The 14,317-nt window shown below is 36.9% G+C and overlaps 1 protein-coding gene across 1 annotated transcript in view; it reads left to right on the top strand.

Annotated features, from left to right (window-relative positions):
• UNKL (unk like zinc finger) overlaps positions 1 to 14,317 on the top strand; it is a 122,893-nt gene that overhangs the window by 26,023 nt on the left and 82,553 nt on the right. The window contains 2 exon segments of the mRNA XM_069108776.1: positions 7,337 to 7,513; positions 8,067 to 8,200. Coding sequence (XP_068964877.1) covers positions 7,337 to 7,513; positions 8,067 to 8,200 — 311 coding nt within the window.

Here is a 14,317-nt window from a genome sequence, read left to right as displayed (position 1 = left end):
GTATCTTTCCCCTTTCTCCTCCCAGAGAACCATATCATATAAACATCAGTATTTTTAGAGAAGGAAAAAAAAATCAGCACAACTGATCAACACATCGGAAAAGCCCCAAAAGATGTACAATATGCTACACCTGTGGATCTCCCATCTCCACAAAGGGATGGGTTGGGAGTGCCCTCTCATATCTCTTCATTTGAGTCCTGTTTGATCTTTGTAATTTTGTTATACTTACTTTTGATTTTTTGATATTGTTATTCTTTATGTTTACGTTATTGTAGTTACTGTGTATATTGTATTTTTGGCACTGCTTCATTTATCATTAGTTCAGATCTTTCCATACTTCTCTGTATTGATCACATACATAATTTCTTACAGCACAGTAATATTCTATTTCATTCATGTACCTCAGTTTGTTTAGCCATTCTCCACTTTATGTGCATCTGCTTTGTTTCCAATTCTTGGCTGTCACAAAAAGTGGTGCTATAAATACTTTAGAGTATATGGGGATTTTTTTTTTTTAAATCAGTGACTTCCTTAGAGTATAAAACCAGTCATGGAGCCTCTGGTTCAAAGGGTCTGGACATTTTAGTCTCTTTATTTGATTAATTTTTGATTTTTTATTTGGTTAATAATTCCAAATTGTTTTTCAGAATAGTTGTAACATGTCACAGATCTACCACAATTATGTATTAGAGTGCCTTTCTTTCCACAGTACTTGCAAAATGGAGTGTTACCATTTAAAAATTTATTTCTCTTAGTGATTGGAGCATTCTTTCCTGTGACTGTGAATATGTTGCAATTCTTCTTTTGAGAACTGTTTGTTTATATCCTTTAACCATTTATACGTTAGGGAATGGCAACTAGTCATATATTTATTATTTCTATATCTTGGATACCAAACCCTTATCAGAGAAATTTGAAAAGTCCTGGTTTCTGCTTAGGCAGATCAGACCAGTTTCTTATCCTTCATGTCAGTCAAGGATACACTAAGGATTGACCAGCAAGTTAAATAGGGAAAGCAAATACAGGGCATAGAAGTTTCCACAGAAGTTTAGGAGAGAAGCAGAGAGGAAGGGCAGATGTTGCAACTGAAACTTTTGGGTCTAGAGGTTCCAAAAAATTCAGAGAGGCTTTTTGATCCGTCACACTACTTGAACAAGATAGGTTTCAGATAATTGCATTAAAAAATAAAATGTCACATGTGGAATAATTGAGAATTTACAATATGTAAAGCTTCTTGTTGAGTCCCTTCTCTCCTTTGTGCCCCAATAGACCAAACAGATATAACTAGAAGTTTTGATGCTTCTATGTAATTTTAAAATTTTCTTATGATTGTACTAACATTTTTTTTTTGCTTTTTTGGGGGGAGGGCAGTTGGGGTTAAGTGACTTGCTCAAGGTCACATGGCTAGTTTTGTGTGTGTATGTTAAGTGTCTGAGGTCTGATTTGAACTCTGGTCCTCCTGACTCCAGGGCTAGTGCTCTATTTACTGCGCCACCTAGCCGTCCTCTGTAGTAATATTTTCTTAAGTATATAGTGAGATATGTTCTTGATTTCAGCTTGGAAAGGACAAATAGAGAGCTAGACAGATAGTCTGAAGTTTTAGTAAACTGAAATTCTTTGACTCATTATTAAGTTGGTAAATTTTATTGAGCATGATTTGAAATTCCTGGTTGAATTTTCATTTCATGCATTTTAGTATACATACATGTGTCTATTGTTTTAATATCTCATGTATTACCCAATATTTCCCTCTCACTTCCCAAAGAACAGTCTCTTAAAATAATTTTTAAAAAAAGGGGGAAAATAGACCCAGTTCAGTAAAACTAACAATACCCATAGTACTTTAGTACTTTACTTTTGCATAGTCTTTTACTTCTGCCAAGAAACTTCTTTAGGGCTAAGTTTAGTCATTATAATTTTGCAGCATTCACTTTAAATTTTTTTTTTTGTTACATTTTTGTTCGTTGTAGTCATTTGTATGTTGTTTTCCTGGTTCTGCTTACTTCTCTTTATATCAATTCATATAAGTCTTCCTGTGTATTCATTCATGTTCACTGCTTCTTGCAGCACAGTAATTTTCCATATATTCATATGCCACAACTTGTTTAGCCATTTTCCCAAATGGTCAGCATCTACTAAGTCTTCAGTTTTTTCTACTGCAAAAAATGTTGCTATAAATATTTTGGTTTTGTCCTTGCCTTCCTTAGTGTATAATTAACAGTGAAATTTCACCATCAGAAGGTATGGCCATTTCATTGTCTTTCTTAGCGTGGTTCCCATGGTTTCTGGAAAGGTTAGACCAATCTCTGGCTTTACTAACAATGCATTAGGGGGCGGCTAGGTGGCGCAGTGAGTAAAGCGCTGGAATCAGGAGGACCTGAGTTCGGTTCAGGCCTCCGACACTTAACACAAAAGAAAAACTAAACTAGCCTTGTAACCTTGGGCAAGTTACTTAACCCCAATCACCCTCCAAAAGGCAAAAAAACCCCAAACCCAACAAAAACCAATGCATTAGTGTTTCTATCTTTCCACAACCCTTGAAAAATTGATTATTCCTATTCTTGTTAAATTATTCCCATCTTTGTTGTCTTTGCCAATTTATTGTCTGTTAGGTGAACTCTCGCTTGATCATTGTTAGTGATTTGTAGCATTCCTTCATAGTTTTTAGTTATTCTTTTGAGAGCTATTTGTTCATATTTGACCAAGTGGGGAATAGATTATATCTATATTTCTTTTAGTTGTCTGTATGTCTTTGATATGAGAACTTCATCAGACGTATTTGATACAAAGATTTTTCTCTCAATCTCTTCCCTTTTTCTGATTGTAACAATTTTGTTCATTCAAAAACTTTTCAGTTTCATTAGATCCATTTTATCTTTCGAATTCATGTATATTTAATTGACTTGATTAACATGTGAGTTGCACTGGATCATTTTTAGAAGTAAATAATATCTTGAATCTGCATTTTCTGAAGTAATTTTTATGAATGAAACTTGATGGATTTAGATGCTTTAATTTGGGAAAAATCATGTAACCAGGCATCATCATCATTTAACTATTCAACTAAGACTTTATAATTTTGCATGTAACTAAGATTCAAAGTCGATGAGATAGATTTAACTTTGGTGGTAAAAGAAAAGCCACAGGGCTTGTTACTATAAGGACAGAATGTTGAAAAAGACCTGAATCCAATATTGGTTGTTTATAAATGCCTCAATTTTCTCATCTTTAAAATTAGGGGGTAGGTTTAGTTTCAGTTTCATTTCTGTGCTACTGTTTTGGGGTTTTAGTACAAATCAGGTCACCAATTTTATACCCTAATGACCGTATGGTATAGAAATGTGTTGGTGAAAGACAAGACCATTCTATCCTTCACAGTCTGTTACATAAACCTAGTGCATGTGCTACAATGTATATCATGCTTTGACTCTCCTCCTGAGCTTTAATTATGTAGATTTTCTGATAAAGGTAGAAGGAACTTTTTTTGTACAGCAAGAAAATCTCCATGTAGTTGGCCGAAATCACAAATTTGATTCCTTGTCCAGACTAGTTAGCTTCATACAGAGATCCTGCTCCACTGTCATAGATTGTCCCTGATCCAATCATCTCATAGTATCCTATGGGTCCTGAGTGAAAAGATACCTCTGGGGCCTTATACTCTATCAGAGTTGCTAGTAAAGCAATTCAAAGCCACTGTTTTAGTGGTTGTTTATTAGCAGCATTGATTGAGCTTACAAAGAAGGAAGTTAAATTAGATTGAGCTTCTTGAGAGCAGAAACTGTTCATTGGCTTTCTTTGTATACCCAGTTCATAGCCCATTACCTGGCACATAGTAGGCATTTAATAAATACTTGTTAAATTGATTTCTTGTTAATAATAGCTGATGTTTACATTGTACTTAAAAGTTATAAAATTTTTATATACATTTATCTCGTGATCTTTACAACTCTAAGAGATAGGTAGTATGGGTTTTGTTATCCCTATCTTAAAAATGGTAAAATTGAGGTCCAATTGCCTCAGTGAAATGACTGTCCTATGGTCACATGGCTAGTAAATGCCAGAGGTAAAATTCAAACCCAGGCCTTCTGGGCTCTAACTCTAGCACTCCATCCACTACTCCCATTGCCTCTCTCTCACTCTCTTTTTTTTTTAAAGCAGTTGGGGTTAAGTAATTTGCTCAAGGTTACACGGCCAGTTATTTTGTATGGGTGCTAAGTATTTGAGGCTGGGACAGATCCTGGGTCTCCCGACTCTGGGGCCGGCGCTTTTACTCACTGCACCATCTGGCCGCCCCTCATTGCCTTTCTTTTTTAAAGGCTGATATTGGAGATGTTAGCGTCCATTGGTTAAATGGGACCAAGAAATGTGTTTGTAGGCAGATTAGGTTTATATTGTCAGTGACAAAGTCCAAAAAATAGTAGAGGGAATTTGAACTGCACTGTATTCATTGGAACACCGACATTAAATATATCTTGTCTCTTTTTGGTTGTTATAAAATTCCTCTTTCCTTTTCCCTAATACTCATATAGTTTTAATGTAAATAATAACAGCTAAAGAATCTCAGATAGATAAAAATCTGGGATTGAGAAGAGGAATTGAATAGTGTTATAAAAAGATTTAATGTAAAATATCTTTTAAACAATAAAATGTTTAAAATTTCATTTTACATAGCTTTTTAAATGGAGCACAAGGATGGCTCTCTGAACCAAAGCAAGGTATATCTTTACCCCTCAAGTAATAGGTTGTCTAGTCCAACCCCTCATTTTTGAGATGAGGAAACTAGGGGCCAGATAGGTGGAGTAAGTTGACTAGGACCACATAGCTAGTTAAGTTACTGAGGCATGATTTCAGCCAACTTTTCCATACTTCAGGTCTGGTACCCTGTTCTACCACAGAAAACAAATAAACAAAAAATAATATAGAAAAGTTCAGAATATATCAGTTCACTCATCACTGACCTAGGACTTCATGATCATACCAAATAAATAAGGGTAGTGGCAGCTACACTGATAACTTTAGGAAATAATATTGGATGGGAATTAGAGAACAGCCACCTTTTTAATTAAACAATAGCTCTGGGTCCTTTTAGTAGGAATTGAGTGTCCTGTTCTGTTAGACTGTGATCAGTATTCTGCTTGCTCTTTTTTATGAAGTTCAAAACTTTTTGTTAATGCAAAAAAGTTTTCATAGCCATTTTTAGTAAATTGTACTTCTGTGAAGAAGCTTAACTTTGTGGGGTAATTTTTAACAACAGTCACTTAGGCTATGTTTATTTGGGCCAAATAACTTATAAATAGAGCACTGCTCTCTTGGTATGAGCTTGTCTGCGCTGACATTTTTTTTAACTTGCAGATTTGTTGTAACTTCACATTTGCTTAACTTTTGAAAGTTTAGTGAGATAATCAGTTCTTTGAAAGTAAAAATAATGGTGTATACATAAATACAGTTAAATTCTTTGGAAGATTTTGGTTTTCTGTTGAAAGCATAGTTTTCAGGATCAAATTGGAAATCTAATATCACTTTCCTCATTGTACACTCGTTTTCTTTCCTGTTCTGATTCACAGATCTCTATTGTTATTTTCCTTCCCATCTCTGTGTCCCTTAAATCTGTTTTTTTGATTGTCTTTCTCCATAAGTTACTTATTTTTTATTCTCCCTTCCAATCAATACTTGTTTCATGGATTCAGTTCTTCTCTATATAGATGTCTCCCAAAAGTATCTCTAATTTCTCTCCAGAAATCTAGTCTCATTTACACATTTACCTGTATGCTGGAAATACCCACCTGATGACCTGTAGGCATCTCAGAATCAGCATGTACAAAGTGGAAACTTAGATTGCCATGAAAAACCTCCTATCTTCTAAATGGCCCTATTGCCAGTGACAAAGCTACCATCTTCTCAATATTAGAATCATCCTTGACTTTCTCTCTCCCTCGTCCTCCGTGTCTATCAGTTACCAAGTTATCTTGATTGTGTCTCTGCAAGGCCTCTCATCCATTACCTTCACTCTATTCACATAGCTTCTCCCTAAGTTTAAACCCTTATCACTTCTCACCTGCAGGGCTATAAATAGTCTCCTAATTTGCCTCTTCCTTCCTACCCCAACCCCCATCTGACACCCCATTGCCTCAAGGAAAAAGTCCTCCGTGTGACATTTAATGTCCTCCATTATTTGCATCCACCCTACCTTTCCAATATTATTTCATATTACTTTTCTTGAGACACTCTCCATTTTAGTCACATTGACTTGATAGCTTTTTCTCATACTGTATTCCATCTTCCTCCTCTCATGCTTCACCCCAGCCCTTCATCCCTTCTCACTTTAGCCTTGTGGAATCCCTAGCTTCCTTGAAAGTACTGATTGACTCTATAAATCAGCCAATTAATAGCAAGTCCTCATTCCTTCTTTAAATGACTATGAATACACTGTGCCTTTTGTTTTTATTTACTATACAGATATTGTGTTTCCCTCAGTAGAATGTAAGCTGCTTAAGGGCAGCTTTTTTTTCCTTTGTATCTCTGGTTTCTAGCATTAATGCCTATAGTAGGAGCTTAGTAAACATCTATTGAGCTAAAATCATACATTTTACTATATTTTGTAAAATATGAAGTTTATTTTAAAAATGTAATGTAGCTTTTTCATTTAAAATTACCTTATGTGCCCACTATTTTAAACGTAAAGTACTTGAGAGCCTCCTATTTTTAACTTAAGAAACACCTTATTTGAGGGATTTGAAATCTTTCGGGGCTCATGTCCAATTAGTAGTTGTTCAGGTTGTAGATATTCCATTTTGCCTGTTTTAAAGATGTTCATGAAGCACTTTTTGATCTCATTGAAGTTAATCACTCTATTCAATGTTAGTCTGAGTGAAAGATTTTTCTCATTGGCCAGGGAAGACAAATTGTACAATTGCATACATGTTGACATAGTAGTAATGTAAAAAACATGGTTACCTTGCTGTGTTTTCATTAACTTTTATTCTTTGAATGCTAATAAGTGTAAACTAAATTATTTAGTTTGACTAGCTTTCAGCGGGATAAAAAAGTATTATAGAGATATTTAATATGAAAGTGACTGATTTCTGTTTTAATATTATCTAACTTTTATCAGTGATATAGTTGTAATTTATATTAGATAATTTTATACTGAGCTAAGTGATCAAGTAACTGCTTTAGTTATCAGAAGTACCCATAGGTGGAAGAATTCCTTTCCAGCTTCCATAATGAAGAAAAGTAGAGTTGACTAAGGACCAAATATGTAAATGACTCTAAATTAGAACTGATACTTTGTTAGATTTTTAAGAATGGGATATAATTTTGTTTCCCTATTTTGCAGATGTCCTTATTTACATCGAACCACTGGGGACACTGAAAGAAAGTATCATCTCAGATATTACAAGACTGGTACATGTATACATGAAACAGATGCTCGTGGCCATTGTGTGAAGAATGGACTCCATTGTGCCTTTGCCCATGGCCCTCTTGATCTTAGACCACCAGTATATGATATAAGGTAAATTAATCTTTTTTTCAACCAAGTGTTGTAACCAAGCTCCTCATTTGTGTAACTGTTCTATAATGGTTCTATAATGGTTTCTAGAGTAGAGCCAGCTTAGGTACCACCTTTTTTGATGATCATTTACTTAGTCAAATTTTTAAGCAATTATTTTATTTTTTATAGGAATATTATGTTTTACTTATTATATTCTACTAACACTGCTTCAGGGAACTTACTAAGTGTACTAGGTTGTGAGATAACATCCCTAAAAGAGGCTAATAATTCAAAATGCATTCTGATAGTTATTTAGGAAATAAAGTCCTTAATACAGCTTCTGGGAGTCAGGTCATATGTTGTGATCCTAGGAGTGCTGGAGGATTTCCTTGGCAGGATGCCCTGCCAGTGACTTCACTATCCAGGACCCACTACATAGCAGCTGTCTTTAGTGAATCTTAAGGCTCTAAAGAGTGACATAATAAAATTAATGTAAACATATTATTTAAAGAATTTTAAAGAAAAAGAGTCTAAAGATTTAATATTTGTAAACTGACTTGTTGTTTGATTTTAGGGAACTTCAGGCACAAGAAGCCTTACAAAATGGCCAGCTTGGCAGTGGTGACAGCATTCCTGATTTGCAACCTGGAGTCTTAGCTAGCCAGGCAATGATAGAAAAAATCCTTGGGGAAGATCCCAGGTGGCAAGGTAACATTATGTCATTCAGTCTCCTCTTACCTCTTGCTGTATCTGTCCCTGAGTTGGTTTTGTTGAGGACTTAATCATAAAGGCTAATTGAAATATCCCCCAAATAAACTCTTCTTGTATTTTGGAAGTATATGTTTGCACTAATTCGATATTATCATTTTGAGGGGTTTCTAAAATTAAAGGGACATTTTTATACCCTTAATATTGTTAATAATCATTCTTACTGTACTGTTGTCCCTGTTTTACTGCAAGTCTGCCATATGGATATGTTACAGGGCATGCTGGAGGCCTTCTTGTTCTTTTTTTGTCTCAGGGGTATCAGTGTACTCCTCACCTTTACTGTCAGTTTTATCTCTTTCTTGATGTTATTGACCCTCACCTTTTAGTCCTACATGTTCGTAATGATATCTTTTTCTCCAGTTTTTAAATATAAGTCCTTAGTAACAACATGTATGCAACTTGCTTGCAACTATATGTAATTTTGCCATTGCCTTTGGGGTGGAATTATAATCTTAATTTTCCTGAGATCATTGCGTCCCTTGATTTGCAGCCATATAGCATCATTGGGAGAATATTGGTATTTAAAACAAAGCTTTTGTAGTGGTGAGCAGTCTAGGAATCATTGAAAACACTGAACATTTTTCCACTAATTGTTATTTTATCTGATGACAAAAACATTGTATGTACATAAATAGTAAACCCATCTATTGGTTATTCTGCATTACTAAAACTAATTGTTTTAGTGTCACAGACTTGTGTAAGGAAGAAGTTCTGGCTTTGATTTTTTTGCTTAAATTTTATAGACCATTCTATTTGGAAATAGGTCCTATTGTAAGGCACATTGCATTATTTGGAGTTGTCTTGAAATATGCCGCCTTGAACTATTTCCTCCATGTTTCAGTTTTGATTTAATATTTTTAAAATTTTTAATATTATTTTTGTTTTAATATTTTTCAACTAGTCAGTAAACATTTGTTGAGTGTCTACAATATGCCTTGTCCTAAGTGTTGGGGATACAAAGAAAGTAAAAGATAGACCCTGCTCTGGAGGAGCTCACGATCTGGTGGGGGAGACAGTGTGTAAACAACTATGTACAACAAGCTATACACAAGACGAGGGAAGGCAGTAGAATCAAGAGGGATTAGGAAAGGCTTCCTGTAGCAGGTGGGATTTTAACTGGAACTTAAAGGAAGCCAGGAGGCAGAGATGAGGAGGGAGAACATTTCAGGCATAGGGGACAGATAGGGAAAATACCTGGAATTGGGAGATGGGATTGTCTTCAAAAAACAGCAAGCAGACTGATTTTGCTAGATCATAGAGTATGTGGGAGAAGGGGGTTATGAGGTATAAAAAAAGACTAGACCAGCGGAAAGGAGTGTGTGTGTCAAGTTACAAAAGGCTTTAAAAGCCAAACGGAGGATTTTATATTTGATCCTGGAGATGATAGGGAGCCCCTGGAGCTCATTGAGTAGGGAGGGTGACATAGTCAGACTTGTGCTTAAGGAAGATCAATCTGACACCTGAGTATAGGATGGCCTGTAGTGGGAGGAGACTTGTGGCAGGCAAACCAACCAGCAGATTATTACAAAATTCAGAAGTGAAGTTATTAGGGCCTACATCATGGTGGTGGCAATGTCAGAGGAGAGAAGGGGGCATATGGAAGAGATATTGTAAAGGTGAAATTGACTGACCTTGGAAACAAATAGGTTTGGGGAGTGAGAGAGAGGAGTTGAAACTGACACCTAAGTTTTAAGCTTGGGTAATTGAGAGGATGGTGGTGCCTGCAACAATAATAGGAAAGTTTAAAGGGGGGAGGTTTTTTAGGGGAAAGATAATGATTTCCATTTTGAACATTGACTTTAAATTCCTACAGGACATCCAGTTTGAGATGTCCAATAGGCAGTTGGAGATAAGAAATTGGAGGTCTTCAGAGAGATTGGGGCTGGATGTATAGATTTGAGAATCATCAGAATAGAGTTGATTGAATTCAGGATTGTTGAGATCATCAAGTGAAATAATATAGAGGGAGAAGAGAAGGCAGTCTAGGGTAGAGCCTTGTGGCACACCACAGTTAATTGGCATGACTTGGATGAAGATCCATCAAAGACTGAAAAGAAATAGATAGGTAGGAGAAGAATGAAGAGAAAGTTGTGTCATAAAAACCTTGAGAGAAGAAAGTATCAAGGAGAAGAGGGTGGTTGACAGTGCCAAAACCTGTAGAGAGGTCAGGAAAGATGAGGATTCAGAAAAGGCTGTTAGATTTGACAAAGGATTATTGGTAACTTTGGAAGAGAAGTTTCAGTTGAACAATGAGGTTGGGATCCAGAATGTAGAGAACTAAGAGAGTAAAAGGAAAGGAAGTGAAAGGTACCTGCTGTAGTTGGCCTTCTCAAGGTAACCACAAAAGGCAGGAGATATATCAAATAATAGCTAGTGGGGATGGATGGATCAAGTGAGAATTTTTTGAGGAACAGGGAGAGATGGCATAGATAGTAAGGAAGTAGCCAGCAGATAGATAGAGACTGAAGATGAGTGAGAGAGTAGGAATGATAGTGATCTGCTGGAGGAATCTGGATGGAATGAGATTACTTGTTCACATAGAGGGGTTTACCTTGGCCAGGAGATAATTGCAGACCGCATCTGGGCAATGTGAGATAAGGAGGAGGAAGAAGGAGCTCTTGGCCAATTGCTTCAGGAGGCAAGGGTCTCAGGTGAGAGAGAAGCCATGAGAGGTTTGAGGGGGGATGAATAGGTTTGGAAGAACTGCTGTGGTGAGACTAATTACAAAGGTGTAAAAGTATTAGTGAGGACCCAGTTAAGATTATGTTAAATAATTTTGTGGTGATTGCAGTCATCATGGTTTCATGATTTTCTCCAACTTTGTTCAGCAGCACATGTATGGGAGTGAAGATGATGGGAGTGATTTTAAGATGGAGGCTTGACATCAACCATATGTACAAAAATAGTTTTTTTGGAGGGGGGGAAGGCAAGGCAATTGGGTTAAGTGACTTGCCCAAGGTCATACAGCTAGTAAATGTGTTAAGTGTCTGTAGCAGCAAGCACCCCAAAGGTCCTCAGGGTTTGCTGCCACCACAGTTTCTTGGATCTGTTTTGATAAAGGAAAGCAACTCAAAATGGGTTAACAAGCTTACTTTAATCAGTCAGATATGTATCGTTCACCTACTTCAGGGGGAAGAGGTCAGCACCCTGAACTTCAGAATATACAGACAGAGAATTATCAAGACAGAAACAGATCAAGTAGACAGCTTTCCAAACTGTCCATCCATTACATCCATACCAAATCAACATCTGGGTTTTCCAAAGCTGGGGAGCTCTGGACAACAGCTTCCCAGAATCCATATCAAATCACAGGACACTTCACAAAGTGAGCCCCAAAACAAAGCTACACATCAGGGCTTATATAGCCTTCTCCTGGCTCAGAGAATGTAACAACCTTATTGACTCAATGGCCAATCAAGAAGTATCTACTGAAAAACAAGCCTCCCACCCCAGGCTCCCAGTACACTTTAGCCTAGGGGCAGGGAAAATCTTTAAAATTTACATTCCCATTACAGTGTCTGAGGTTGGATTTGGACTCAGGTCCTCCTGACTCCAGGGCCGATGCTGTATTCACTGCGCCACCTGCCTGCCCCACAAAAATATTTATAGCAGCTCTTTTTGTGGTGGCCAAGAACTGGAAATCGAGGGGATGCTCATCAGTTGGGGAATGGCCAAACGAGTTGTGGTATATGCATGTAATGAAATACTATTTTGCTATAAGAAATGATGAACAGGTGGACTTCAGACAAACCTATAAAGACTTACATGAACTGATGCTGAGTGAGGAGAGCAGAACCAGGAGAATATTGTACATAGTAATAGCCACAGTATATAGGAACCGAGTTTGTTACTTAGCCCTTCTTAGCAATGCAAGGACCTAAAACAGTTCCAAAGAATACATGATGGAAGATGCCAGTCACATCCAGAGAAAGAACTATGAAGTCAGAATGCAGAATGAAGCAGACTATTTTCTTTTTTGTTTTGTTGTTGTTTTTTTCTTTCTCATGTTTTTTCCCATTCATTATAATTCTTCTATGCAACATGACTAATGTGAAAATGTGTTTAATAGGAATGTATGTGTAATGCCTGTATCAGATTGCAAGCTGTCTTGGGGAAGGAGGGGGAGAAAATTTAAAACTTATGGAAGTGATTTTTGAAAACTAAAAATAAATAATTTAATTAAAAATTTAAAATACTGAGACTTGGCCATACCATAAGAGGATAAGAGACTTAAGAAAAGAGGACAGTGTGGAATTGAATTGGTTCACACAAGGATCAAGATGAGGAATGGAAAAGAGTGTGGTTAGTGCAGGGATGATGGCCTTGGAGAGACCTGAAGGGGTCAAGGGATTGAATTGTGTGGATGGAGAACAAGGTTTGGGGTTGCAAGGCAGAGGCAGAGGTGGAATGACAGTAGATTCTGATTATGTAAGGGAATTTCAGAGATCATGAAAATGGAGGGGGAGCATCTGTGAATGATGGCAAGATCAAAGGTATGAAAATTTTTGTGGGTAGGGGTAGAGGAGAATATTGTAGGAAATGAATAAGTTGAGGACCTGTGAGTTTGGGGTGCTTGAGGGACTGTCACTATATGTGTTGAAGTTCCCTAATAGGAGGGCAGGAGTTAAAGTAGAGAAATAGGCTGTGAGGCAGGCACTGAACTCATGGAGGAAAGTTTACTTTGTTTTAATGCCTAGGGGCTATTGTAAGTCTGTCTGATTCTGATCAAGTAATATTGATAATTTTGATAAAATAATTTTAATAACCTTTCTGCTTTCTCCCCTTAACAGTGTCTTCCAAGGACATGCTGCAGTAGCATCCTTAATGTTCTTGTCTGATTTTAGCACTCTCTCACTCAAAAACTTTGAGTGGCTTCTCATTTCCTGTAAGATAAAATAGAGACTCTTTAACCAATTTCCCTTCGACCTTGTTGGAGCAATCTTTTCAGGCTTCTTTCATTTTCTTCTCTTCATGCACTCTATATTGTAGCCAAACTGGACTACTAACTATTCTTTGATTTTCATCCTCCCTCTCACACTCCCTACATATCTTTATTCTAACAACGACTGGTATGTACTTCTTTCTGCATTTTGAAAGTCTTCTCTTTCTTCAAGACCTAACTCACATGCTGCTTCCTCCATGAAGTCTTCTCTGATCATGATTATTCACTTTTCCCTGCTGACCATGAAGTGAGATCTCTCCCTCTTCAGTTATTCTTATGTTACTTGGAACCTTTCCTTTGCCTTTTATACAATCTGCTTTAGATCATACCTCATTTCTGCACAGGTTTTTTGCTTTCCTTCCTTCATAGAAAGGCAGTTTGGTATAGAGCAGTGATTGGCCTTGAAGAACTGAGTTTGAATCCTGCTGTAGATAATTATTAGCTTCATGACCCTGGCCAAGTCACTTAATCTCTTTGAGCCTCAGTTTCCTCAAGTGGAAAATTAAAATAATACTATCTTATAGGATTGTTTTGAGGGTTAAATGAGTTATGCACATCAAGTGCTTTGCAAACCTTCAAGTGTATGTATGAATGGAAAAAAGCATTAAGTCCTTACTATATGCCAAGCATTGTGTTAGGTCTTGGGAATATAAATATTAAAGCAAACACTGTCTCTCTCTTCAAGGAGCTTACATTACAATGAGAAACAACTTAGGGGAATGGTAGCCAAAGAGAATTACTTTGATCTTTAGAGGGTAGTAGACTGACACACCACCTCTAAGGACAAGATTTAATTTGACCATGGTTGTAGAAATAGGGATTGGGGGAAAAGAAAAGGGAAATGGGTTAGGAGGCTATAGAGGAGAGAGTGAAGTGAATTATACCTAGGGCTTTCCTGAAATAGGGTTCTAGATGGAACTTCACCAGTCAGGAGAATAGAAGACCCAGGGTGGAAGCTCGTCTAAGCAAGGCTGTTGATAAGAAGAGTGTGGAGGGAGGTGTCCAGAGCAGAGGAATGTCAGCTAGGATTATTATTAACATCATCATCATTGTTATTAAACTCCTTTAGAGCAGAGACTGTTTTTAAAATTCCCAGTGCCTAATAATAATAATAA

Source organism: Petaurus breviceps, unplaced genomic scaffold, assembly GCF_028583685.1.
Source record: "Petaurus breviceps papuanus isolate PSGF00001 unplaced genomic scaffold, PetGlider_PUasm1.0 138, whole genome shotgun sequence".
Lineage (NCBI taxonomy): Eukaryota > Metazoa > Chordata > Mammalia > Diprotodontia > Petauridae > Petaurus > Petaurus breviceps.
Note: the sequence above shows the minus strand (reverse complement) of the source record. Positions and strands in the feature narration are given on the sequence as shown.